The 27,958-nt window shown below is 46.1% G+C and overlaps 1 protein-coding gene across 3 annotated transcripts; it reads right to left on the bottom strand.

Annotated features, from left to right (window-relative positions):
• Window positions 1–303: 303 nt before the first annotated feature.
• On the bottom strand, window positions 304–27,485 carry FBXL16 (F-box and leucine rich repeat protein 16). Of its 3 annotated transcripts, none has more exons than XM_021006878.2 (6): window positions 27,037–27,485; window positions 8,536–9,275; window positions 6,387–6,895; window positions 5,481–5,565; window positions 3,968–4,031; window positions 304–3,571 (listed from the first exon to the last, which is right to left on the bottom strand). In XM_021006878.2, the coding sequence occupies exons 2-6, from the start codon at window positions 9,229–9,231 to the stop codon at window positions 3,423–3,425; spliced, it is 1,503 nt and encodes a 500-aa protein (XP_020862537.1). In that variant the 5' UTR covers window positions 9,232–9,275; window positions 27,037–27,485; the 3' UTR covers window positions 304–3,422. The 3 variants fall into 3 exon arrangements, with proteins under 3 accessions (XP_020862537.1, XP_020862538.1, XP_020862536.1); XM_021006879.2 differs by having other exon boundaries at window positions 304–612; window positions 8,536–9,236; XM_021006877.2 differs by having other exon boundaries at window positions 8,536–9,236; window positions 27,037–27,484.
• Window positions 27,486–27,958: the final 473 nt, after the last annotated feature.

Below are 27,958 nucleotides of genomic sequence, written 5' to 3'. Positions count from 1 at the left end.
GTAAGAAAATGGTTTTCAGGGTTGATTTTTTTTTCCTATCTCCCTTTTATTTTCCTCCTACAGTAGTTGGAAATATCACAGCTTCAGTTACTTTAATACTTTGGACCAATGAACACCTCTCCCATTCCCCTCCCTGACCCCAGGGGGCACAAAGCAGAGGAGGGGGGTTGAGAAAACTGGCTTAGAACCAAGTCAGCCCGGAGCCCCAGGCCAGATGGTCTGGCTCCGAGGGTACAGGAAAAATCTTTGGGCTGTCAAATCATTTCTCTGTTTCACTTCAACAGTCTCTCTTTCTTTCTCTCTCTCTCTCTCTCTCTCTCTCTCTCTCTTTCTCTCTCTTTCTTTTTCTCTCTGTGGGGTGGGGGTGGGGGGTGAAGCTTTAGGGATAGGTTCGTCTCTTCCAATCAGAAATAATCTCTTCGCTCCCAGGATGGTGTCTGTCCCAGGATGAGGTGAGGGGGAGCGCTGTCTCCTGGGGATCTCCTGTTTGGAATGGGAGGGGACCCAAATTCCCCTCCTCAGCTCTCTTGCTAGGCTGGTGCCAGCTTTCGATTCCAGAATCCAGGACTTCCAAATGGTTTAGGATCTTATGCGGCCATCATCAGAGACCATCTGGGATGGGTGGAGTGGGGGTGGGGGGGAAGAAGTTGGGTCAGGGGTGGCCAATAAAGATGCCCTTTTCCCCACCAAGATGCTGTGGAAGATCAGAGTTGCTGGTTGGAGTTGTCCTTGGGGGCTTATGGGGTCAGGGTCCCAGCCTGGGCAAGGTTGGGTATAAATGGTTCCCAAACCCCAAAGCATGAAGACATTAAAGATTGGGTTGCAGTGCTGAAAAAAACCATTCCTGTCCTGTTGGCCCTCAGTGAAAAGAGGGCTTTTGGAAGCTTGATGGACAGAGAGAGCTTATTCCAGCACCCATTGCTATATTTGGGGAACCCAATGGAAGCTTCTTCCTAGGAGAGGAGGGGAACAGGTGGAGGGGAGAGGTACAGTTCTAGGCCCCAGTCCCCAGACCCCAGTTTACTGGCTCCTGTCCCAGGGGGCAGGGAGTGGAGAAAGAGGGAGACAATGTTCAGCACATGTCTGTCCCATCCATGTGGATGAGAGATCCAGGTAAGGGGGAGGGAAGGAGCCATATCAACAGTGGAATGGGTTGAGACCAGGAAGAGAGAGTCTTAGCTGGACAGCTATCTGAACCCACCTGGAGATACTGTACCCAGTCCCAGGAAGAGGCATTCATTCAGAACCATCCCTACCCACATCTTCTGTTTCCAGGCTTCCTCTAGCAAAACCCAGAGGTGATCCTTTGATCTGTAGAAGTCTTTCTCCTCCAATATTCTTCCTTTCCCCCCTCACCCCCACCATAAAGAAGAAGATTCCAATGGCAGAGAATGTCAATGTTTATCTGTGGTCTTGCAGTCCTGCCTCAGGCCATGGCTGTAAATGCTGTACCCAGGGTAAGGGAGGGGGAATTTGGCCTGAGTCAATAGGGGCTCCCTGAAACAAGGAGGGTGAGGAATCAGGCCCTGAAGGGAAGACCCTGAACATGCCCCCCTACCACATCCTTGGCTTGCACCAGACCTCACAGTGGTTATGGAACACCAGAACCATCTGAGGTGAGATCTTTAGCTTCATTCTCTGCTTAACACAGGATCACTCAGATTACCTGGCCATACTATACCTCAGTTTCCCCGTAAGGGGAAACCAAAGCCTCTCCTCGACACTGAAGACTTGGAGAAGGTACTGGGGTATGGGGACAGAAAAACTAAATGCCTCTGTTCAAAAGCAAAGCCTAGGTGAGTCCCTTCCCTGCCCCCAGCAACACATGCTGGACATGCCAAGCCCTTGGCCTCACAATGGAAATGGGCCCAAGGGAGCTAGAGGAGACAGCTGAATCTGAGAACAAGGAAGAAGGAGGAGAGGGATGAAAGGAGGCAGGAAGCTAGAGGGAAAAAGATGGGAAGGAATAAGAGATGTGGGCTTTGCCTTGAACTCTCTGGGCATTACTCTTGCCCTGAGGAACAGAGACCAAGATCAAGGACTCTCTTCAGTACCTTTTGAAACAAAGCTAGCCTTCAATATGGGTCTATTTCCACTTGACCTCCACCCAGGACTGGGATCCAAAGGGGCTGCTCTGGCCAGAGGTCTAGGGGGAAATGGGATAGAGCTGCCTGAGCTAGGGTGGGTGGGACGGGATTTGTGCATGGGTGAACATGATTGTGGGCAGGCGTGCAGAGCAGGGCACAGAGGGGCATGCACATGTGTACCCATGTATGTGTATGTGCTCATAGTCGAGGAAGGGGAGGGGTTCCTTCTCTCTGAAGGACAGGATGAGCCTACCACTTGGGAAACAGCATTCTGGATAGAGGATAGAGAAAGTGGGTGGTCATTTCTCTTACCCCACTTCCCCCAGGGTATTATGCTTTCCCTACTCTAGGAACTCAGAGCCTCTGTCCTAATCTATCCCCAATTTCTTCCTTTTATCAACCCCTGCTGGGGGCTCCTGGGGATAGGCTCTGTCCAGCAGCCCTCCATGACAAATGGTACCATGCCCAGCACCCATTGGTTTAGCTGGAAGGCCTGAGGCTTCAGGGTATATAGTGTGTGTGTGTGTGTGTGTGTGTGTGTGTGTGTGTGTGTATGTGTTTTAGGGGAGTGTTTAAAGTGGGAGAACAGTTGAAAAGGGCCCTGGGTATGAGCCTCAAGGTTGCTGTCAGAATTTGGGTGTAAAGAAAACTGAGGAGTCTGAGCCTAGATTGTGGGATGTGTGTGTGTGTGTGCATGTGTGTGTGTGTGTGTACACACGTGCAAATGTGTGTGTGTAGGTTCAAAAGCAGGAATCTTCTCCTTCCTACTCTAAATTGTGATCCTATGATTCTCTAGGACCACTAAGGATAGATGCTATGCTACCACATAGGATAGTATTCCAAAATTGCCTCTGTCCTACCCCAGGTATGCAGGGACAGAAGTAGCTGAGAGCATTAGGAGTAGGAAGGCAGTAGGGGGATGATCAAATTGCTCCTGAGCATCTGGGTAGTGATGTGTGAATGTGGGAAGCAGGGCCTCAGCTCCTGTGGCTGCCCAGCCTTCTTAGCCTACTTAAGAGGAAGGATCAATGTCCATACCTCCCCTTTATCACTCCTTCTGCTGGCCTGCACCAAGGTAGCCACCTGCCCTCCCCCTTTCCCCCCTTAGCTATTCCTGGCTTGAGTTAGTTGGCAAATTGATGCAGAGGATGGTGGAGGGCAGAGCAATGGTGGAGCGGGGGAAGAGCTAGACTGGGTCCCTAGGACTCCTAGGTCCTATGTGGAGCATGACCTAGGTCCCTGTGGGACAATGAAACTGAATGGAGAAGGGAGGAAGCTGAGTGGGGCAAGAGGGGCCAAGTCCCAAGGTGGATGGGCCCAAACCCAGCCTGGCCCCTACTCTATGACCAGGCATCGGGGCAGGTGCTGGGAGAAATACTTGAAGAGCTCGGGGGTGGCTCCAGGGCAGTTGGTCAATTCCAGCTCTTCCAGTTCCTGCAACTGCACCAGGCCAGAGAGCCCCGTGGTGGTCAGCAGGGGACAGCCTGGAAGCACGAGGAGGGGCAGATGAGAGGCATGGGGCAACAAGTACCCTCTTCAGTTCCCCCACCCTAACCCAGAGCCTGGGCAAATCTAGGGGTTCAAGACTCCTATGTAGAGGATGGCCTCCCTCACCCCAAGGGCTGATCAGTCCCTTGGGACACCTCAGGTTCTGGAGTAGAGGAAGAAAGAGAGGCCCAGAACCACCTCTGGGGAAGTAGGGTAGGAGTAGCTTCCTCATCTTGGCAGGGAGTGGGGGGCATGCCACCTGTTCCCTCTTCCCATTGAGCTGCTCCCGCAGGGTTGAAGCTCTGCCCCCCTTCTCTATTGGAGGCCACACACCAGGGAGTTTGGGCAGGGGGCAGAGAGATGGGGTAAAAGGTGGAGGAGAAAGAGCTTACCTGCAAGAGAGAGGAGGCGCAAACTTCTCATGGCCAGGAGGTGTTTCAGCCCAAAGTCCTGCACCTGTGGAGCCAATGGGCCTCAGTTAATATTTTCCTTCTCATATCTCCCTTCCCTCCCTGTGTTTAGACAGAGGGGAGAGCCCAGCCACTGATAATCCCATCCTACCACCTCTTTCTGTAAAGTTCTATACTTGGGTTAAAACAAACTGTTTTTCAATGTATTGCTCAGTTTTGTGCAATTTTTTTTCCCTCTTCTCCCTCTTTTGTTTTCCTTTGTTATAAAGGATGACTCTTTGGGAGGGGGAAATGGAGGGATATAGGGGGAAATCTGCGTGATGTAAAAATGAAAGATCTCAATAAAAACTGATTTGAAAAACAAAAAGAAATCAAATACATAAATATTGTGTGATAGAGGTAACGCTAGACAATACTTATGTCAAAAAGAACCAGAAGGAATTCTTAATGAACTCCAAGCTCAGTGAGTGAACAATGTGACCAGGAAACCAAAAACCAAATGAGAACTTAGACTCTATGCGAAGTGTCTGCAGCAAGGGAAGTGATATTCCTCTGTATTCTGCCTGGATCAGACCTCATTTGCAGTGTTGTGGCCAGCTAGACAAATAGAGGGCGAGGGGACCGGAAACCATGTCACATGAGTATTAGTTGAAGAAAAGGGGCCTAGTCAACCCAGAGAAGTGTCAGCCAGGACATGCTAGTTGTCTTCAAGTACTTCAAGTAGGCTCATCCTACCTGCCACCAGCGCCCACCAACCTGCCAGAGGGCAGAGCTACAAGTAATGGGTGGGAGACATCAGGAAGCTGACTTCAATGTGATAGCAGAAATAACCACAGTAGCAGTTAGAACTCTCCAAAAGTGGAAATGGGAAGCCTCAGTAAGTGGTGAGTCTCCATCACTGGAGGTCTTCAAGAAGAGGGTTGGAGGACTACTTTCTGGGAATGTGGTAGTAAGGATTCAGGAGCAGGTACAGGTTGGACTCTGTAACCACTGAGGTGCCTTCTAACTCAGATTCTGTGTATTTGGGGGAGGTAGAGGAAGAGTCTTCTAAAGTAGGGGTTCTTAACAATTTTGTGTCCTGGACTCCTTTTCCAGACCCCTGAAACCTATGAACTCTCCTCATAATGTTTTTAAATGAATAAAATAAATTACTTAGGATTACAAAGGAAACTAATTGTATTGAAATAAAGATGTATTTTTTCCCTATCCAAGTTCATAAAATCTATCCATGGTCTCCTTGGGGTCTGAGGACCCCAGGTAAAAAGCTTCTGTTTTAGCAGTAGCATATGTTGGGGGAGAGGGGGAGGATAGGGGACTACAAGAAAATCCTGGGAAAGATTTGCTCCAAGGAGGCTACCCCAATGCCTCCTTTGAAAGGCCCTTGACTCTAGGCAGTCAAATTTGGAAGTAGGAAAGGAACTTCAGGTGGGCCTATCCAGGCCTCTCTTGCTGTGTACGTTTTTGTAAGGTGGCATGGGGGAAGGGGGACTCCTACCTGACAGCACCATCGTAGGTAGAGGCTTCGGAGTGAAGACATGGTGGACAGGTAACTGAGCCCAGTGTCTGTGATTCGAACACACCTGTGGGACCAGACCAGAGGGGTATCTCCCTGGGATCAAGGTTAACCTAGATGGCTCCTCTTTCTCCAATCTACCTTCCCCAAACCTCATCTGTAAAATGGGGGTCCTATTACTTGAACTATATATTTCTCAATGAGTTTTGATAAGCACCATGGAAATATTAACTGTTTTTTTCTTCCTAGGGGGCAATGTTCTGGCAAGGAAGGTTTTGGCTATGGCTTCAAAGCCACGGTCACTCAAATGAAGAAGAACCAGGGTTCCAGGGTCTCCTCACTATATGTGGACAGAGGACTCCCAGGGAGGTTTGTTATCATTCCCAATGTGATAGAGTGTAAGTGGGGGTTAGGAGACTCGATTCTTGGCTCTGTCCTTCATTAGCTGTGTGTTCCTGGATGAGTCACCCTCCTTTCACCTCAGTTTCCTTATCTGTAAAATGGTGATAATACTTGTATTGACTGCCTCACAGGGGCTGTTGGTGGAAACACACTTTGTAAACTTAAAAGGATATGGAAATGTAAATTTAAAAAGAAATTATTTCCACCCCATAGATTCCTGGTCACCAAATCCTCCGCTTAGCTTTCCCTTCAAAGACTGTCAGAAGTTTTCAGGCTCTTACTCCCACTATCCTAGGCTTCTTCTTACTCCTAGAATGACCCTAAGTACCAGAGAGATTGGAATGTTCAGCCCAGGATAACAAAGGCATTGAAACCCAGAGGGGATGGACACTTAGAATCTGTTGCTGTCCCATGCCTACCCGTGCTCATACACCTGTGCCATTCTTGCCCTTTCTTTTGGCTCACACCCATCCCTCCTGGGCATACCTGTCAAGCACCAGCTCCTCGAGTTTGTGCAGGTCACAAGCAATATACTCCAGGGCCATGTCAGTAATCCGCGGGCACCAGGACAGGTCAAGGCTACGGAGCTTTCGTAGGTTCTCAGCCACAAGCTCCACCCCATCATCCGTGACTTTCGAACAGCCAGAGAGACTGAGGGAAGTCAGGTTGGGCAGGCTGTGCACCATGTTGACCACGCCATGGTTGGTGATCTCCCAGCAGGAGTGCAGCCTCAGGGTGTGGGTGGTGTAGCCCTGCTTGGCCGTGAAGTAGGCCAGAGCTGTGTCCGTGACGTGGTATGCTTGCAGGCTCAGCTCAGCCAGGTTGGGCAGCAACTGGGAAATTGCGGCAATGGCATCATCAGCCACATTGATGCAGTCGCTGACGCTCAACGATGTGATTCGGGCGTTGAGGCTGGACCACAATCCTGCCTCTGTGAAGTCGTTGCAACCAGACAGCTCTAGGCGAACTACCCCTTGCATCTGCTCTAGCATTACCTGTGAGGGAGCATGGCAGGAAGCACAGTGTTAGGGAGTTCCCTAGTCCTGCCTCCCCATGCCAGATTCCTTTGGGCCCCCAAACCTCTCTGACACCTTTCTTCAAAGGACTTAATGCCAATAGAACCGTAACCAGCTTAATCATTTTAGCCCTTTTGGTCTCTAGATTAGAGTCCCTGTGCTTTTAATGTCCTGGGGAAAGACGGCTAGGATCTCTAAATCCAGAGTTTGTATAGGTATCCTCTGCTTTAGCCAGGTTTTTGTCATTGTCCCTGGAAACACCTTGATTTTTGCTCTAGTCCTTTGCTCAGACTGTACTCCCTGTATGGAATGCCCTCCCTACCTCTCACTTGCCTTCCCCTTCTTCAAAGACCAGCTTGAGTTTTGCTTCCTCGGGGAAGCCCTTCCAAATCACTCCAGGTGACAGTGATTTCTCTTTCTGAACACCTCATTGAAGCACTCACTGACAACCCTTAACCTATAGCATTTGGCATTGTTCAACTTTCCGTGTGCACATGACTTATCTCCCCATCTAGATTGTCTACTCTCCAAGGTCAGGGACCATGTCTCATACTTCTTTGTATCAACCCCCTAGACTAGCTAGCCATGCCTCACCCCAGCATTGTACCAAGCATCTATTAGGTGCTCAGTGAAGACTATTGGTGGGTGAATGAATACTGTGATCTGCTGATGAGACCACTTAGCTTTTCTGATGGTATATCTTTTTCCACCTAATGGCATCAAGGTTTTCATGTAATGATCTTCTTACCTTTCTTCTCTAATCCCTATATCTTCACTTCTTTCCTCTCTTCTCCACTAACCTTTTCTCTTTCTCCTCTACTTCCCTCCTCTTGCCTGCACTCTTCTTCCTCCCCTTTAATTCCCTTCCCCTTCTTCTCCTTTTCTCTAGCAAATCAGATCTGCAGCTGTAAGGTCTCAGAGAAAAGAGTTTTTCTATTTCATTCCAAATCTCAGTTTTGTCATCTGTAAAATGAGGGCTGTGCTAGGCAGGATAACATAATGGATGGAAAACCAGCCCTGGAGTCAGAAAGACCTGGTCCCCTCTCTGACACATACTAGCTATGTGACCCTGTTCAAGTCACCTAACTTCTCAATTCCCTAGGCACTCTCTAAAATGAGAAATTTCAGAATAGTAGCAGAAGTTCCCTCAGGGGGAGTCCCCTATAGTTAGTATAGGGCCTATGCCAATGAAATCATAGATCCAGTTTCTAAAAATGAAGGATTTGGACAGTCACTTACAGCTCAAAATTCTCTGATTCTGTGAACTTCCGTAGTCCAGAGTCCAGCACCTCCTATCTAGATCATTCAATATCCCATAGGTCTCCCTTTCCACTGTCTACTTCCTTGCTGAGTTCACATGTCCATCCATCTGTGGGGATTCCCTATACCCCAAATCCCACAGCTCTGCCCATTCCCACTCCTGGCTGTGCATGGGGAGCAGAGAGGGCCCTCTGTCCATCCAGTTTCTTTCTTTCCCTTCTCCAGGCTTCTCCTTGTGATGCCTGATTCTCAGTCTCTCCCACTGTCCTCTCCTCCTGTCTCCCTCTCAGAGTGCTTTACTCCACCCATCAGAAGGCATGGCATGAACCCTGCCTCACCCACGCACCCATAGCCCCTACCTCTAGTCCAGCATCAGTGATAGTAGAACGCTTCAGGCTCATGGACTTGACACCCTTCTTTGACAGGGAGTAGTTGTCAATGAATTCACAAATGTCCAGGTCCGAGACACCAACGAGGCAGAAGCCGTCAAAGCCACGAGTGGCAAAACCCTGCAAGTTCACAAATTCCTTCTCCCCTCCAGGAAGCACATTGTATAGCTCCTTGGCATGCAGGACTGGGGTGAGGCCCACCCAGAACTTGGGTTGGTAGAGCACCCTCCGCCAGGCTTTGCACACCTGCGCCAGCACACACTTCTCACAAGCGGAGAAGTAGCAGAAGAGGCCATTGAGTATCTTCTCATCCACAGCCAGGGGCTGCCTCTCTGTGGGAGAGGCAGGAGCCTGGCTGGGGTTCTCACCAGAGGACAGTCCGGCTGCAAGGGGCTCAGAGGAGGGGCACGGCCCCCCCGCCAAGGCAGCTAAGGAGAGGGGGGACGCCAGGCTGGGCAGGGGTCGTTCGGTGGGCACTGGGAAGGCTGGGCTGGTGAGGGCAGGCACAGGGGGCAGCTGGCAGAGTCGGTTCTTCACAGCTGGGGTCCCTTTGGTGATGCTGGCAGAGCTGAGGCCGTTGGGCTGGCTGGCAAGCTTTACCAGGCCATTCCGGGGCAAGCATGGGGGCTTGGTGTTGCCGTCACTCTGGTTCGACATCTTCCACATTCACTCTGCAGACAGAACAGGAAATAGGGGGAGGCAGGGGTCTGCTGAAGAAAGGGAGGGGAGAGGAGCCTTGGTGTAGACCAGAGAGCGTTGGGGATCCTCAACATCTGTCAGGTCTAAGGGTTCTGAGGTAACCTGGGCCTAACATGGGGGGTCTCAAATGAGCTGTTTGACAGATTCTCTCTATTCTCACCCCATTTGGAGGAAAGAAAAATAACAGGATTACAGAGCCTAGAGAAAAATTGGGTGGTAGTTACCTGGACAGGATTAAATTAAAATCTCCAAGTCTCTGGAAGGCACCCAAGGGCAGGCTCATCCACATGGAGATAAAGTGCTCGGGGTCCTGTGACTAACAGACTCCAAACAGTGGGACCAGAACTGTAGAGAAGAGATCCTTTGCAGGTCTCCCCAGAATAGTGAACCCTTCCAGAAATGACCAAGGAATGATGACTGGAGGGAAAAGAGCCCTTGGGGCCGACCATCTGGGATCCCAGCTAGGACCACTCAGACTAAATTCATGAATTGGAAGTGTTGCATGTACATGCTGTAACGGGCCACTTGAGGGTTGGGGGGGGGATGTCCTTCCATAAAGTGTTCCAGAGAAGTCCCTGTCCCAGTTCAATCCAGATCAGTTCTGGACTTGCCATGAATATGGCCAAGGGAGGTTTCAAATGACCCATATTCCTCACCCTACCTGAGCTTTCCTTGGCATGGGGGAGGTGGGTGGCTGGGGTGACGCCCAGAAGGAAAATATACAAGAACCCGAGCTGATCCTGGGATATGGGCTGGGAGACAGTTTCATTTCAAAGTGAGAGAGTACATCTTGCCAAGAGAGATGATTTACACATGCTGTTCCCTTTCCTCCTCCAAGAGGAAACTTGCTTCAATCCTACGTCTCCTCCTCCCCAAGGTGGTCCACCCCCACTTAGTCCTGGTGACAGGTGGGCTATCCCAAGCCTGATGTGGTATGGGCAGAGTCCTGATCCCTGGAGACTCTGAAATTGGATACAGGAAAACTGAGAGCGGGTTCTTCCCATCTGTCCCCTAGTCTATTCCCTTTCCTGCCTCCCCACCCCCTACCCCTGCCCCAGCCAGTTTTACCTCTGCCAAAAGTCTCCCTCAGATTCTAAATATGAGCTCGAGATTGAGAGACAGGAATCCTGTGGCCAAGTCCAGCCCCTGTTCTAAAATTCGATGATGGTGAACTGGGTGACCAGAGCTCCAGATTCTCTTTGTTGCCATTGATTTCTTATCACATGGCTCCTTCAGCCTAGCCCAGCCCCATACCAGAGCTGGTTTCCAGGAATCAGAGACTACCCCCACTGAGGATACCATCTCAACTCAGACCCAGCTGAATGTCCTAACCTGGGCTGGTCAGGTAAGAATGTCAAACTCACGGGCACAGGCATTCCGTGACTACTTCCTGGTGCAAAATGCTCCCTCTCCTCTTCCCTAAGACAAATCCCAGGGGTAGCAACCCATCCTGCCCTCAGTCCCTGAATCAAGCTTCAAGAAACAACGGTAACCAAATCCTATTCTGAGATAATGGGCCAAGAGAAAGTCAGACTAGGAGAGGGCAGCAGGCCAGGAAGGAGTGTTTCTTTCCTGTACTTTTCCAAGGAGGGGTAGTGACAGAAGTCCCCGGAGAGTAGCTTGGCATGCTAAGAAATCTGTCAGGCCCCAGAGACCACCTGGAAACTGTCTCAGTATGGTCAAAAAAGACTAAGCGTTCTAGGTGGAAATCCCTCCTCTTGGTTTAGGCCTCCATTTCCCTGCCTGGGGGTGGGGGAGATGACGGACGATGAGTCAAACTAGAGCCAGACTTGGGCATCCACCTCCTTCTTTTGCCACAGCTGATCTCGCCTCCACCCTCAACTTCATCCTCAAGTTCTTGGACACCAAAGCCAATCCAAGCTTAGTTAGCAGTCCCCGGTCTCTGACTCAAGCAGAGATGTGTTCAGCATCAGCAACAGGAGGAGAATCCTCTCCTGAGTGCAAACACCTGAGTCCTTTACGTAGTGTCATTGTCTCAGAGAGCATCACCCTGTCCCCCTCCCAGGGCTAGTCACAGTGTAGAAACTGTGAGTAAAACCATGTGAGCATTATGAGTTAAGAATAATTCTGACTGTCCTAAATATAACTTTAAAGAAACCTACATTACATTCATTAGGGTTTTGCTAAGTTGTTTCCCTGCCTTTATAGACATCACTCTTCAGTGATTCCTCTTCACCCATCAAATGAAAAGACAAACTCACTAGCATTCAAAACCCTCCACGACCCGGCCCCACCCTATTTTTCCTTATGTTGCTGCTCCCCTACACAATGCTGTCTTAACTAAACTAGACTCCAAGCTTTGCTTGCACTATTACCTCTACATGGAGTGCCCTAAGGACCTATCAGTCTCTGTCTGCCCAAATTCTACCAATATTTCAAGGCTCAGCCCAAACATTGTCTCTTCCCAGAAGCCTCTTCTGGCCCCTCCTAGTGGGAGTAATTTCTCTGTCTTCTTAATTCTCATAGCATTTTATTGTATCTCTCTTAGTACACACATTACATTCTACCTTGTATTGTAGTTATTTGTGTTTTATTCAATTCAATAAACTTTTATTAAGGGCTTACTATGCATGTTGTACTTTGCTCCCTACCTAGACTAGACATTCCATGAGGACGGGGACTGTCTTCTCCATTCCGGTAGCCTTTCATGGCATTTAGCACTGGCTTTGCACATAAAGGATGCATACTCAATATAGGCTGACTGAATGAAACACTCTCTTCACTCTCACAATTTCCTGGAGAGGAATGAAAGTCATTCCCATTTGGTAATTAGGTAGCTGAAAGCCCAAAAGAAGGTAGAAAGAGTAAACCAAGGGAGGAACTATGATCAAAAACAACACTTCTCTTCCATACATGGATATTAGCTAAGGTGATGAGCAAAGTTTTGGCCCAAAGAGCTAGGACTGGTGAGATTGCAAGACAGAACTCTGAACCTTCTTTCATTTCTATTCCTTCCCAAGCTGGGAACGCTAAAGCCCAGTTTGTAACTTATTTAGCTCCCCTATGCTTCTGTTTCTTCCTCCATAAATCCTCCCTGGCTATTGAACTCAGAGGGGGTAGTGGGGATTAGGCACTTGGTGAGCTGAGGATGAAAGGGGCTGGATAATTAGCTGGCATGATTACTGCCATGCCTGCTGTGGTCCCATAGCAAATTCCTCTCTGACTCCTACTCTGCAGAGAAGGGCTCTCCTAGCTCCCGCCTCTCATTCTGGCCTTTGATTCTCTAGCTGAAAAATATTTGCCTACGAATGGAGAGTTCTAATCTGCCAGTGACTCACTCCTATTGCTTAACCTTGACCAGAAGTCCAATACCCCTTTTGGGGCCACATAATCATTTCCCCAGAAACCTCTGGTGCCATCTTTGCAGAGTTAGGCCTTTCAATGGGAAATAAAGAGCTGGTGATGAGAATGGCCTCAGTAACCAGGATCCTGGCCTCCTGCTGACTTTCTAGAGAATAAGAAACTTTTCCTTGGGCTTCTTAAATAGCCAGTTATATCTACAGTTTGGAATGATTTCGAACCCATCCAGAGAGACATGAGTATAGAAACTCTGTTTGTTCTTGGGTCAGAGGCTTTTTCAGGAGCCTGAAAATCTAGCTTAAAGCCGCTTTCCCCAAGGGATCTTCCTAGCAGTGCACACTGGTCCCTCCCTCCTCTGACCTCAGCACATATGAGCCTGTTTGACACCTGATTGTAAATTGCTATTATTCTTGAATAGTTTTTTTTATGTGTGGGTGAGGCTAGTTTCCCTAAATAGGCTATAAGTTCCCAGCTTCTCTGTGGCAAGGGGGCTGGTATTTTCTAGTTTCCCTTGACATCCCCAACAGCAAGAAATACTAAGTAAAAGAAACCTTAAAGTCTAAAGACCTGGGTTCAAGGCTCTGTTTTGCCACTTACTGACTGTGTGGTCTTAACTCAGTCATTTCCTCAGTTTGGGCCTCTCTCTCTTCATCTGCAAAATGAGTTTGGACTAAATGATCTTTCAGATCCCTTCTTCCTTTAACATTCTATTAATTCTTAAGACATGGGAGTGAGAGGGATGCACAGAATATAGAATTAAAAGGATATGCATATGCTGGTTATAAGCACTAAATTGGGGCAACTAGGTGGCACAGTGGATAGAGCACCGGCCTTGTAGTTGGTTGGACCTGAGTTCAAATCCGGCCTCAGACCAAACACTTGACACTTACTAGCTGTGTGACCCTGGGAAAGTCACTGAACCCCAATTGCCTAAAAATTAAAAAAAATAATCACTAAATTGCTACAGTGTTTCCCTGAGTCCCACTCCTCACCAACATTTAGCTGTAGGCGTAGTGCCATCTTTTTGGCATAGCCATGTGTCAACAGACAGCAGTTGAGATTTGAGGATCTACAAGCACTTTATAAATCCTTACCAACCATTTGGGAAGTTAAATAAGAGGACATGGATAGCAGGAATAGAAGACTGTAGACAGGAAAGACGGTCATGCTAGAGAGCACAGAGAATTTAAAACTTGAAGCTTGGACTTTCTCTTCCTCTATGGCTACCTGCCACCTGCCATCCCAATTCTTTTTTTTTTTTAATAACTAGAAGTCTTGCCAAATCTAGGAATGTGAGACTCTTGCTAAAAATGCCAGGGCTAGGAAGACTATAGGAATTCCATATCTGTCTCCCTCCTTCTACCCTTTTTCCTTACATCTCCAAGGGATTGGACATAGTCCAGGACTAGGAGCCTATATGCAGGGTGAGATCCTTGTCCTCTTAACTGTTTTCCCAAATGACAACCTCCTGGGTTCTTTGTGATCAGTGAATCATCTGTAACTGGTTATGTCAAAAAAGTATGTACTACCATACTTTTGGTCACTTTGAATGTTCTCTTCCTACTTGCATGAAGTTCATCAAAAGAGGTGGTTTGGTACACGGAACAGAGCCTAGGACTAGGAGTCAGAATTGATTTCCCCTCTTGGCTCTGACATTTGAACCTTGCAACTCAGGGTAAACTACTTCTCCTTTCTGGGTCTCAGTTTCCTTATCTGTAAAACTGTAGAGGAATAATACTTGCACTACGGACTCCTCCAGAATTTAACACTATTGACCTCTTTTGAATTCTCTCTTCTTCTCTCTGAGTTTTTATGTACTGTTCTCTAGAGCAGCTCTCTCTCTACTCATCCGACAACTCCCTCCTAGTTTCTTTTACTGGATCATCCTTATTCATGTCTTACCCCTTAACAAAGTTCTGTTCTAGGCTCCCCTTCTATTCTAGCTCTCTACTATCTCAATCAGTGACTTCATTAGGTCCCATGAGTTACCTCTATGGAGATAAATCCTAGATCTATATAATTCAGCCCTAGTTTCTCTGCTGAGCTCTGTTCCTACATTGTCAGCTGCCGATTGGATATTTTGAACTGTATACCCTATAGGCTTCTTAAACTTAACACGTCCACAACAGAACTCATTATCTTTTCCCCAAAACCCATCCTTCTTCTGAATTTCTGTATTTTTGTCAAATATGTCACCATCCTTCCAGTCAACCCAGTTTCAAAAGATTTAGTGACATTCTGAACTTTTCATTCTCACTTACCCCATGTAGCCAAATCTGTGGAGGAAGTTCCCATACAACAACCAAATTCCTGGGTGTTTTGAACCATATTTCCTGCAGACATGTCAAAATCAACATATCCAAAACACAACTCATTATATTTCCTCCCAAACCAACCCTCTTCTGAATATCCCCATTTCTATCAAAGATACAAGCATCCTTCTAGTCACCCAGCTTTGAAAACTCATCATCATCCTCAATTCCTCCTACTTCCTTATCCATACATATCCAATTCATAGCTAACTCTTGCTGTTTCCACCTTCATACCTCCACAACATCTCTAGCATTAGTACCCTTCTCTCCCACCACACTGCCACTACCCTAGTTCAGGTCCTCATCACCTCTCTCCTGGCCAATTGCTACATACTGTAATTGATCTCCATCCTTCACGCTCCACTTAGCTAACAGAGTGATTTTCCTAAGACTAGGGTCTGAGCATATCACTCCCCTACTCAAACTCCAGTGGCTCCATATTACCTCCATAATCAAACATAAACTACTCTTTGTCATTTAAAATCTTTCGCAAACTAGCCCCAAAATATATTTTCCAGTCGTATTAGACCTTAAGCCCATTCATGCACTCTGTGGTCTCAGAAGATCAAACTGGCTTTTTTACTCTTCTTCACATGACACTCCATCTCCCACCTCCACACTTTGCATTGGCTGTCTCCTATGCCTGGAACATTCTCTCTTCACTTCTGCCTCTTAGAATCCCCAGCATCTTTCAATATTCAGCTGAATTACCACCCTTTACAGGAGATATTTCCTGATCAATTCAGCTGCTAGTGCTCTCAATAAATTTTAATCTATTTTGCATGTATTCATACATGTATATATTGCATCCCATGCTGATATATATGTATATATACAAAATCATATGTATACATACACACATACATATATGTGTGTGTATGTATATATATGTGTGTATGTGTATATATATATATATATATATATATATATATGGATGGATTAAGGGGAGGGAGTATTTCACTTTTGTCTTTGTATCCCAGCATGAAAAACTTTCCTGGCATATAGTAGGCACTTAATAAATACTTGGTGATTGACTGGCATAGACAACAGAGGGTTGTTGTGAGGAAAACATCTAGAAAACCATAAAGCGATACAGATATGTGAGTTGTTAGCATTGTCACTATTATTTGAGAATGGTAGAGGGAGTGCTGGACTTGAAGTTGGTAAAATCTGAGTTAAAATCCTGTCACCATGGGCCTACTTAAGCTCTCTGAGTCTCAGGAAACAAAGACTACACATCATAGGTGGATTTCGATCTGAATCTATGGAGGGAGTTCCCACAGTAGAACCAAATTCTGGGTTTTGACATGTTGACATATTATTTAATGATGCCTAATAACAACACATTAGATAGAACACTAAACCAACGACTTGGGTTCAAATCAGGACTTGCCACTTTCTAGCTAGATGAACTCAGTTCCTTCATCTATAAAATGAAGGGAGTGAGTTAAATTACCTCTAGATTCCCTTCCAAATTTAATATTCTATGATTCTGTGAATTACTTTTTAATATCCTTATGTGTTCATTTAACAGTTTCCACCAATGTCTGATTAGACGAAGACAGTAGTAAACATGCAGTCAATAAACAGCACATATGCAGTCAGGATTTCAGTTCTCAGAAGTGTAGCATGCTAAAAAGAGCACTAGATTGAGAGTCAGATTCAAATTCTGGCCCTAATGCTTACTAGCTGTGTGGCCATGAGGAAGTTGCTTAACCTTTCTGAATCTCATTATCCTAAACTATAAAATGGGTGTGATAATATTTGTAAATATTACTAGGATTATTTGCAAATTATTATTAGGGAAAGAAGTGAAATAATACCCCAGGGCTAACTCCCAGAGGCCAAATTGAGATTCTTTCTGCAATGTCTAGAGAGTCATAGATTCAGACATTTTTTCCCTTGGAATATTCATGTATTGTTTTATCTTTTTCAAAATGGCCATTCCTCATTATAGAGAAAGTGAAAATAGGCGATATGGTACAGTAGAAACAGTGCTGGATTTGGAGACAACAGGTCCCATGTTCAAATACCACTTCCACCACCAGATCACCTGTGTGATCTTGAGCAAATGATTTAACTTCTTTAGGTCTAGTTTCCTCATCTTTAAAGTGAGGGACTTAGATTAGATTGCCTCCAAAGGACTTCATAGTAGTAACTTTATGATCCTATGACCTCAGTGTTGGCATTAGTCAAATATCCAGCTATGTTGCCATTTCAGGACAACAGTCTTACAGAAAGACTTCCTAAATATTGGAAGGGCTTGTGTGTTGGTGAGCACATGGATTTGCCAGAATCTCTGACTCTTCTCCCCTACAACTATGTGCCCTAATAAATTTTTCATCACCCTTCTCAAACTCCTATATAGGTCTTCCCTACTGAAAATACTGTCCTTAGCCTTTCACATTCACAGATCTTGCCATGTGCTCCCAACCTACTATTATTTTCCTCTACCCTTGGACTTCTCTGGGTTCCCAAATGTCCACTGCCAAGCCTGTTCACCATGACTGAGAGAGAGCCTGTAAAGGCAGCTTCACTGCTTATAGCACCATGGACAGCAACACAGGGACCGTGGCGCATGGAGGCCGCAGGGCCTGGGGCCAGCACCTTGGAGAGCATCCCAGAGAGGGACGGCGGAAGCCACAGGAGCAAAACAATTTGAAATTCAATCTCAGCAGGGAAAGGACTCTAGGAGTAGACTAGGTAAAGCAGCTCAGGTGGAACTTGGGAGGGGAAGGTAGTAAGAACCCAGTAAAAACCAAAAGGAAATAATCCTGGAGGCTTGAAGATTTCAAAGATTTTAAACACTTTGAACAAAGAGGGGCTTTTACACACACACTCGGTATCAGACAATGCAGCATAGTGGCAGGAGCACTGAACTTGGAATCAGAAATGAGTTGGTTCAGGTACTGGCTTTCACATTTATTATCTGGGTGACCATGGGCAAATTGCTTCATTTCTCTATTCCTGTTTCCTTATCTTCAAAATGGGGGATAATGATACTGACATGACTTGCTATGGAGAAGTTGCTTTTAAATAAATGTAAGCTTTTTTAAAGAGGTATAGGAGACCCTAGAGATTGCCCAATCATTCTGATTTACATATGAGAAAATTCAGTCTCAGAGAGCTGAAATTACTTGCCCAAGGCCACAGAGCCTTTTTGCTTCACCACGTATGTAGTTCTACATATGTATTAGTTTGGGTGCATATCTCTCCTATGACTACAACAAATCACAAAATGTCATATGAACATACATTTGTACATACACACACACACACACTCATACACACAAACACACTCAATACACTGATGTAGCTAGACAAATGGTTTCTTCTTATGAAAAAACAACAACAACAAATATTCCAAAACCTGGAGAAGGACATTGGCTAAGGCTGACTGTGGAAGAATACAGAGCTACCTCTTGCCAGAGTCCTGGGGTTCAAGCTGCCCCCACATTTGCTGCCTCTTCCAGGAGACATTCTAACCCCCTGCTCTGGGTGTCAAACCTCTTCCAGAGCCTGTGATAGTGAAGAGCCCTCCTGTCCTCAGCATTGAGTTGCCCCGTGCTGTTTTCCCATCTTGATTTCATTCTGCCAGCCTCAGTCTGGCTACTACACATGCTACCAGCTCTTTAAATGGCATGGGCCCCTAAATTCTCAACAAACTGCATCAGACAATGGGGAACAGAAAGGGACAGTTCCTGAGACTGCAGAGCAACTCTGAGGTGTAGTACAGGGAGTGGGAACAGTTTGGGATGTGTTTGTGTCTATGTGTCTATGTTTATGGGAAATGTAGGTATTTGATACTTCCTGGTTATACAACTGCTCTACTGTCAGACTCTAGACAAGTGACTGTCCAATCTTTGTCTAAGTTGGCCTATTTGCTACCTTTCAATCCCTTCCCCTCCTTCCCATTTATTAGAATGAAATGAACTTTTAGGAAGAAGAGTGTTGAAATAAATATCTAGGGGCAGAGGGAAGATATAATTGCTACTTGAGGGTTGAGAATAAAACCACTCTAGAATGATAGGGGTGGACTATGAGGTCTAACTCCCTTATTATGCAGAGGTCTAGAGGAGGGAAGTGACTTGCCCAAGATCACACAGTGAGTCAGTGTCTTAGTAAGCACATGTTGACCCTCAGAAGAGGCAGCTGGGTGGTACAGTGGGTCATCATCAAGCATTATGATTATCACAGTCAAGAATCTAACTGTTCCTGGCCCTTAATTAGGTGTTGCCATAAAGCACTAACTAGATCTGGCAAGGAAGTTACAGCTATCTCATTCTGATTTCTTTTTTCTTTTCCCCTAATTCATTTTTCTTGACTCTTGTATTCAGAGGTAGGATGATGATGATAACAACAAAAAAAACCAACTAGCATTTGTATAAGGCTTTCAGGTTTGTAAAACCCTTTAAAATTATTATTGTATTTGATCCTCACAACAATCCTGTGAGGCAGGTACTCTTATTATCCCCCTTTTACTGATGAGGAAACTGAACCTAAGAGAGGTCACATGATCTGCCCAGGGTCACACAATTAAAAAGTATCTGAAGTAGGATTTGAACTCCGGTCTTCCTAACTCCAAATCCAGCTCTCTATCCATTTCACCACCAGGAAAGATCATAAACTGAGAGTAAACCCAAAATGTCAGCTAATTCCTCCTCAAAAAAAATCCTCTGCCCTTTACATTTATGTAATGCTTTAAAGTTTACTAAACTTTTTCCTTACAGAAACTTTGAGAGGCAGGTTGTACAAGATCACCATTTGACAGATGAAGAAATTGAGGCTAAAAAAAAAGTGACTTGTTTAAAATCACACAACTAGTAAGTAGCCAAACTAGAACTTAAACCCAAGTCAATTGATTCTAAAGTCAATGTTCAAACAACATGACATGAACAGAAGTACTGTGAAACCACCGCAGGGAGCAAACCCACAGATCTTAGAGTTCTGTGCCTTTTAAGCACATTGGTCTAAGATCCACAGCATGTGGACAGAGGAGTCTCTGAGTCTTTACTCTGGAGCTTATATCAAGGGAGGAAAATTTTCAAGACATCCAGAACTGGGGCAATTTCTTGCTCCATTGCTCAGTCTGCTGTGCCTCTGTTTCCCGGGTGGTAACATGCAAATAATAATTCTTTGTACACTATAGGGAAGATCTAAGAGTGGTACAGGGACAAGTTACAGATGGGTATGAGGATATCCACTTAACTTCCTATCACTGCTTTTCTCATAAACCATGAGGGTAGGAGTATTGGCACCTTATAGTCCCTCTGCATCCCAAGATTGGGCATTGAAGGGAGTGATGTCCAGACTACAATAAGTTTCTGCTGTCTACATGAGTGCCTGAAATGAAATAAGACCTGGGTTCCCTAGACCCTTGTTCTGTGTATGTATGTATGTGGGAATATATATGGGAATGTATATGGGAATATGGGAATATATACACCATACATATATATACATATATATGTGTATATATATACACACATACATATATACATATATGTATATATACACATACTACATATACATATATACACACACATATATATATATACACATACATATATATACATATATATGTGTATATATATGTGTGTGTGTGTGTGTGTGTGTATGTATATATATATCCTATCTCCCAGTTCACTCATGGACTCTTTTAAGGAGCCATGCTCACCTCTACCTTGGCAGAGGTCACCTGTTGGTTGTGATTTCCCAACACCAGGTTTCTCAGGATCTATGGGTAAAGTGTGTTGGGAGAAGAGTCTTAGCTCTTAAGACCCTTCCTGGAGCAGCAATAGATGTGTCTCAGCCAGATGCCCAAGAGATAGCTCAGTAAATGACATTTATAAAGCTACCTGAAGCTACTCCCAACCCTTTAACCTCTGAGAATCTCAGAACACTGTACATATTTCTGTTATTCTCCCCATTGACAAAGGCAATATTGATGAACTGGGATGCTGGGATTTTGCTGGCCTGTTGGGTTGGATGGAGAGGACTCTAAAGGGTAACTCAGAAAGGAGGCCAATCCAATGAAAAAGGCCCCCATTTGGGAGACCCTTCCGTATGACAGAACTAATCTGGGGCAGTGGAAGGATGCTGCGAAAGCTGTAGCTATTTGAGGAATAGCAAGCTCAGGCAAGGGATGCAATGGCTGTTAGAGGGATGTTACAAATGTTAGCAGGGTGGCACCAGGGTGGTAAGGACATTGCAGATGCTAAAGGGATGGCATACCAGTGGGAGGCATATTATGTATTATATGTTAAACAACTGCCACATCTATGAGATAGATATTAGCGCTATTAGAGGGATAGTATTATCGTGAGAAAGATATTACAGATAATAATGAGAGCTAGCATTTACATAGTGCTTCAAGGTGTGCAAAGCACTTTAATAATAATAATAGCTAGCAATTATATAGCATTTACTGTGTGCCAGGCTCTGTGCTAAGCACTTTACAATTATTGTCTCATTAGATCCTCACAACAATCCTGGGATGTAGGTGTGAAACTGAAACAAACAGAGGTCAAATGACTTTCCCAGGGTCACACAGCTAGTAAGTGTCCAAAGTAGAATTTGAATTCAGGTCTTCCTGATTTCAAATCAGTGCCCTATATACCACCTACCTGGCTAAAAAGCCACTAGAAGATGCATGCTAAGTGAGCACTCTACTATTTGAGCTACCTTAGAGGGATGGTCCAGCAGTGAAAAAGAGGTTATAGAAGTTAGAGTAATAGTACAGTGGTCAGAGATAATTACAGATGTTAATGAGATGATGGTATACCTGTGTGAAGGTTTATATAGCTAAGTGAGGGAGGGTACAGTAAACTGTTAGAGGGGTAGTATGTTTGGGTGAGAAATTATAGTCAAAGTTCTGCAGCCAGTGGTCCAGGAGTGTACCTGCTTCTAGGAGAAGGTGGGCCTGGAAATTGCCAGATTGCTCAGGGAATGATGATGACACTTGCCCTTTTTTCCTACTAAGAAATTCCCCCTTTAGAAATGTGGTACTGACTAACTCCACCACTACCATTTCTCAAGATGGGCCTTCACCACCAACTAGCTACATGCTTGCATTTCTCTTACCCTTTCCTCCAGGAACCTGAGCCTACAAAGGTTGTCAGGGCTGGCCTCCCTGAGGAGCCCCAGACAAGGCCCACAGGTAGAAAAGTAAGGATTGAGCCTTAGCTATGTCTCTGAAGGCTGCAGGCCCTGGAACCCAGACCCTTTCTCCTAAATAGACAATCCCTTAATAGGAAGACACTAAGTTCTGTCCATTGTCTTTCCTTCTGCATTGACCTCATTCATATCCTCTCTGTTAGGACACAGAAGGTATTCAAGCAGGACATGTACATCTTCCCTTTTGCCATACTCTCATACTATTCCCTTCCTGTGAACTCTTTAAACTGAAAAATCTAGCCTTGTTAGTACTAGGTACTGGGGTTGCTGTTCCATAAGTTGCTGATTTCTTTGGGCTCTGACCCTACTTTCACAACCTCCCCTCTCATTTCCTTGGGATTTCCTTATTTTGTCGCACATACTAATAAGCTGTTAGGCTCCGTATGGAAAGACATCTTTCTCTAAATACCTACAAGCTTTTTCTCTAACCCTCTTCCTCTGTAGCTTCTTCCCAAAACCTCCTTCTGGTTCTCTTGATCCCTTCCTCTCCTTCTTTCAGATTTTCTCATCTTTTCCCCTTGTCTTTGAGGAAGGCTTGCCTGAATTAGTATGTAAAGCGCTTTGCATACCTTCAGAGGAGTGCTGATAAAGATGGGACACACTTCTATCAGTGAGTTCCCTCTCTCTCTCCTGACTTCTTTTTCAGCCCACTCTCACTTCCAGCTCTCCTCCAAAGTTTCTTTGATGAGGTTACTTTCAAAAAATCTTTTTTCTCTCTGCAGGGCCCTGAAGCTTGGGCAGAACTTTGCCTCATAGGGTAGGGTTGAGAGGGTGTGGGTGACTAGGGGAGCTTACATCAATCTTCAACTCCCACATGGTGGGAATAAGATGGCAGGGGATGAAAAGAAGGGGTACCCAGGATGCTGAGAGAAAAACTGTGGGGGCAACTTCCTCCTCAGCTGAGAAACTTTCACTGACAAAAATCCATGACTAAAGCACATTAAAATTCCTTCCATTTTACAGATGTCATAACAGCAGAGCTCTCTTCCCACCCCCAGCTCAGAAATGTTCTCAGGGGGGCTATAGTCTCCCCACCTGCATGCCAGGGACTCTTGGGAAAGAGTAAGCTCCACCACAATGTCTTGAGTATTGACTGAGACCCTACATTAATGCTCTAGGCCAAAGGGTAAATCGTACACGTCAACAAGGAGAAAGCGTCACTACCATGTGCCTATTTAGAAAGTGGGAAGAAACTGAAGTCTGGCTCTGGTCTAAAGGTTGGGGTGAGGGTGGGGTGGGGGACTGGCTTCTCTGTTATCCCAGCAGGGTATTCCAGCCCCAGATAGTTCCTAGGGATGTTACCTACACACCAATGGGGAGTCTGTCTGAATACCTGGGTTCATTTGATAGCTTCTAATGTAATGGCATGAGAGAAAGATAGAAGAGAGGGGCCTTGGCCTTTGCCAAAGACAATACAACAGGAATGAAGACCATTGGATCATGACTGAAATAAAGTTCCCTGACCTAAGACTCCTTGGGGGTAGTAAGAAAAGGAGGATAGAGTTCCTTAGTTCTCTTTCACAGAGCCATCTTCTGAATGCCTTCCACTCTGAAACCCTTTCTCTCTAAAGCTCCTTTTTAAAGGTTCTTTTAAAGCTTAACTCTCACCCAAGACTACCATTGCTCCTCCTCACTAAAGGCTAGACCCAACACTCTCTCTAACACAGACAAGATTTTTTGGATGGGATAGGTTAGGGCTGTCCTGAGCAATTATTGGCCTTTCTCTCTTTGGCTGAATTCTGCCCCCCCCCCTTTTCTGAGGGTTGTACTGAACCCATGACTCCTAATGAACCAGAGCTCCCAAGGCTCTAGCCTAGTGGTCTCCTAAGTCTCTGCTCATAACCCTTATAAAATACTTCTTTTCTTATATTGCATCCCTCAAGCAGGCTGCAAGCTTGTTGAAGGTGGGGACTGAATTGCTTTTGTATTTTCATTCTCAGAACCTAACACAGTGTCTGGCACATAGCAGACATTTAATAAATGCTTGTTGGTGGACTGATGTCCTGGGGTTAATAGTTAGGCCTTTTCCACAACCCCTCTGTATCACCATGAGGAATCAGGAACGGAATGGATGATTTTATAGGAGAGATTTGGGCAGAGATCACATTAACTGTGGCATTTTGACATGTGAATCTTGGCATGAAAATTCCCCTTCCTAAGCCAAGGGCAGTGGGCACCTGCTGAAGTAGGGAAATAGGTTCCAATGCTTATTGGAACTAAGTCTATTATGGGATCCATTTCAATACAATTCAATTAAAAATTATTGAATACTGTGTGCATTGCACTGTTCTAGGTTTATGGTAGTTACAAAGTCTAGATAAGATATGATTTCAATCCTCATGGAGTTTCCAGGGGGATTTGTCACATATACAGTTAGTTATAATAGGTAATACTACAGCATAAGAGAGGTATAAAACAAATGAGATCTAAGGAGGAAAGTATTGTTATTGGTGGGGCATAGAAGGAGGAACCAAGGAAGCAGATCACAGATTTTGGGTTGGAAGGGACCTAGAAACAATCTAGATTTGAATAGAGGTCTTCCAGACTCCGAATCTAGCACTTTATCCACTATATCATGCTTCCTGGAGAAAGCATGTAGCTCAGTGGGCAGAGTTAGCTAAGTAGATCCGTGGGTAGAGAGTGCTGGGCCTGCAGGGAGTCAGAAAGATCTGAGTTAAAATCCAGCTTTATATATTTACTAGCTGTGTGACCCTACACCAATTACTTAATGTTCCTCAGTTTCCTCAACTGTAAAATGGGGATAATAATAGCACCCACCTGCCAGGGTTGTTGTGAGGATCAAATGTGCTTAGCACAGTGCCTGGCACAAAGTTAAGTGCTTAATAAAATGCCTGTTTCCTTTCTTTCTAAGTTGAGCTTTAAAAGATGAAAAGGAATTCAACAGGGGTATGATGCCTAGGGAAGGCCAGGCAGCTGTTAAGGAAACATATGCTTTCTTTCAAGCTACAGGCATCCTAGGAGGCTAGGACAGCAAGAAGAGCATTATAGGAGAAGGTCCAGTGTGAATCCGTGATCAACCTGCTCTTGGTACCCAGGGGCAAAATCCTGCAAAAAATAAGAGAATTGATGCCTGTTTCTTCCAGCTCTTCCTTTCTTCCTCCTCACACTAGGCTGGCATTACCTGGGCAACCATTTACCCCAGGAAAGTGCAAACACTCAATCTTTAGGAAGGGAGCACCTATTTTCCTTGCCCTTTCTCAACTCTATCTGGCTTTTTTCCCCCCCTTCCTTCCTATTCCTCCTAGGACTCTGGTCTCCCATCCAGAACTTTTGTCTCTCTAGAGCTGTGTGTTTCTCAACTTTCCCCTGGTCCTAGGCATGTATCACACAACCCCCTTTTCAGTGTCCTGCTGACCTTCTCTTCCTGAACCTATGGCTGGAGTTGTATGTACTCTCAGAGAGCACCTATGGCAACCTCACGTCAGCAGGCAGGTTATGGGAAAGAGCAAGACCAGATGACAGGGCTGCATAACCAGGAAACTTGGGATTATTTATACTTAGAGTGGAAGAAATCGAATGGCCTTAGCTGACCCCGTTCATTTACGTGGGACAGTAGGAGTATGGAGGGCAGGCCTTGTATAGAAGGGCGAAGGGAAGATAGGGAAGGGAGAAGGGCAGAGGAGAGCCTGGTGAAGGAGCAAGCTCTCTTTTTCTCTGCTAGAGTTGTTTGTGATGAGAGTTATAGCCTTTCTCTGCACAAGCAAGCCTCCATCTTCCCTGGCTAACAGGGAACAAAATTGGCAAAGGGGCATGCAAGGAACTGGGTGGGGGAAGTGAAGGAGAAGACAGCAACTGGGACAAGGGCTGGCAGCTCTAGGTGGTGGATTGAGGGTTGTCTTGTCCGTCAATCCTCAAACCTGAAGAGTACATAGCACAGGTTTCTCAGAGCGTGAAAGCTCCATTCAGTTCCCTGGTCTCTGTCCTCCAGTTAAGCACTCAGACCAGGCCTTAGTCCCCTCTGAGCAGGCCTCAGGGATGTCAAACTCAGTTCTCCCTAAACCTCTCACCCTCTCATCATTTTCCAATGCCTGTCACCCCAAATGTTCTTCCCTTTCAAACTCCATAATCCTGTTTTTCATGAATTAGAGAACTGTTCCCCACCCATACCCCAAACCAGCAGCCTCCAATTTTCTGAGAGAATAGAAGTAATCGATTGCCCTAAAACATGAAATCCACTTTTCACCATCTCTGAGTTTAATTGTATCTACCAACTATCACATTAGTACACTCCAGAAGATAGACAGCTCATCGGGCCATGGGGGGGGGGAGGGGAGAGAGGAATGGGGTAAGGAAATGCAGCCTGGAGTGCCTTAGCCCACTGTATGGATGGTAGGAGGGGGAAGAGAGCTGGGCATTTGCAATTCTGCACCTCCATCCTGGCCCAACTACATTCCCCATCAATTGACTATAGTGGGTTTGGCCTGCAACTACATTCCCTGGGCTAGTAGCCCCTCCAGTGCTCCTGGAAGTGAGTCTCCCCAGATTAGAGAGGAATCTAAATCAAGATTCGAGATGGCTTAGGGGGTGGGGTGGGTAGGGAGGAGTGAGACGTCAAGAAATAAACAAGCCTTAACTAGGTTGATGGCTTCCCCCTTTATACGGAACGAGGGGCCAAAGAGCACCAACTCCTTAAAGCAGGGCCAAAGAAGGGAGGGATACCTGCCTGGTAGCATCTGGTTGTCTCTGGTCTCATTGCCAGAGCCTGTCTGCATGGGCAGACTGGAAATGAGTGGGTCAAGGAAGGAGTGTTTGCCATTACATAAGCCCATCTCGTTGCTGCCCCGGTACTCAGAAAGGGCTGTAATTAAGCACCGTGCCTCCTCCCTCCTTCTCATTGTAACGGCACACAGCCCCTCCGGGTGGGATGTCTCCTCTAGACATCAATGCAACCTGGCATCGGGGGCTTTGTGCCGCGAAGGATCTGGCGAGAAACAGCCCTTACCTCACGCGCCGGCTCCGGGCTCATGCCATGCTGTCCGCAGGGAGTCTTCCCTTCATGTGGAGATGAGCATGAAAGCGAGAAGGAGAAAAATATCGTGGGGGGGGGAAGGGGGGAAGGAGGAGGAGGAGAGGGATACAGCCAGACGACCCCCCTTGTCTCTGGCAGTCCTGGGGTCAATCCCAGTCCGAGGAAGGCCGATTTCCCCTCCTCTCTTGCTTCTGAGGCAGCAGCTGAGCTCCCTGGTTCGGATCAGAATTTGCTGTTTTGAGCTCTCCCCACCCTGGGGGAAAGGCTGGAGGTTCGTCCCAAAAATAAATAAAGCCGTTTTGCAGGGAGCAAAATGTGTTTCCTCCCTCTCCTCCCCAGCAAACAGCAAGCTGGGATCCAGAGAGCACAGGATGAGAGATGCAAGCTGTCTCTACCCCCCCCCAACCACACACTCTCTCTCTCTCTCTCTCTCTCTCTCTCTCTCTCTCTCTCTCTCTCTCACACACACACACACACACACACACACACACACACTCACTCACTCACTCGCTCCCTCGCACGCACACACACTCACACACGCACACATGGTGTCGTAAACCAATCCCAGTTAAAGAGACACAGCCATTATTATCAATAATGCATAAGGCCACGAAAGCTGGCTTGGGTCCCCCCAGCCGGGAGTCTCCACAGGAGTGGCTTCTCCCTGGGACAGACAATAGGGGTGCTGAAACTTCTCAGCTTTCTACAGCCAGAAGTCAGGGGTTGGTTGTACTTGTACATACATATGAACACACATGTATGTTTGTAAACATGTATATGGGTTCACGCGTGCATATTCTTGCGCTTGGGCGCAGCACACAGACCAGCGTGAAATTTATTTACATCTACGTGTTCACACTCTAACAACTCGGATGTGAGCATACGTAGATGTACA

Source organism: Phascolarctos cinereus, unplaced genomic scaffold (assembly GCF_003287225.1).
Source record: "Phascolarctos cinereus isolate Bilbo 61053 unplaced genomic scaffold, phaCin_HiC Scaffold_4;HRSCAF=312, whole genome shotgun sequence".
In the NCBI taxonomy this organism is placed as follows: domain Eukaryota; kingdom Metazoa; phylum Chordata; class Mammalia; order Diprotodontia; family Phascolarctidae; genus Phascolarctos; species Phascolarctos cinereus.
The sequence above is the reverse complement of the archived record's forward strand: the minus strand, read 5'-3'. Positions and strand labels throughout refer to the sequence as shown.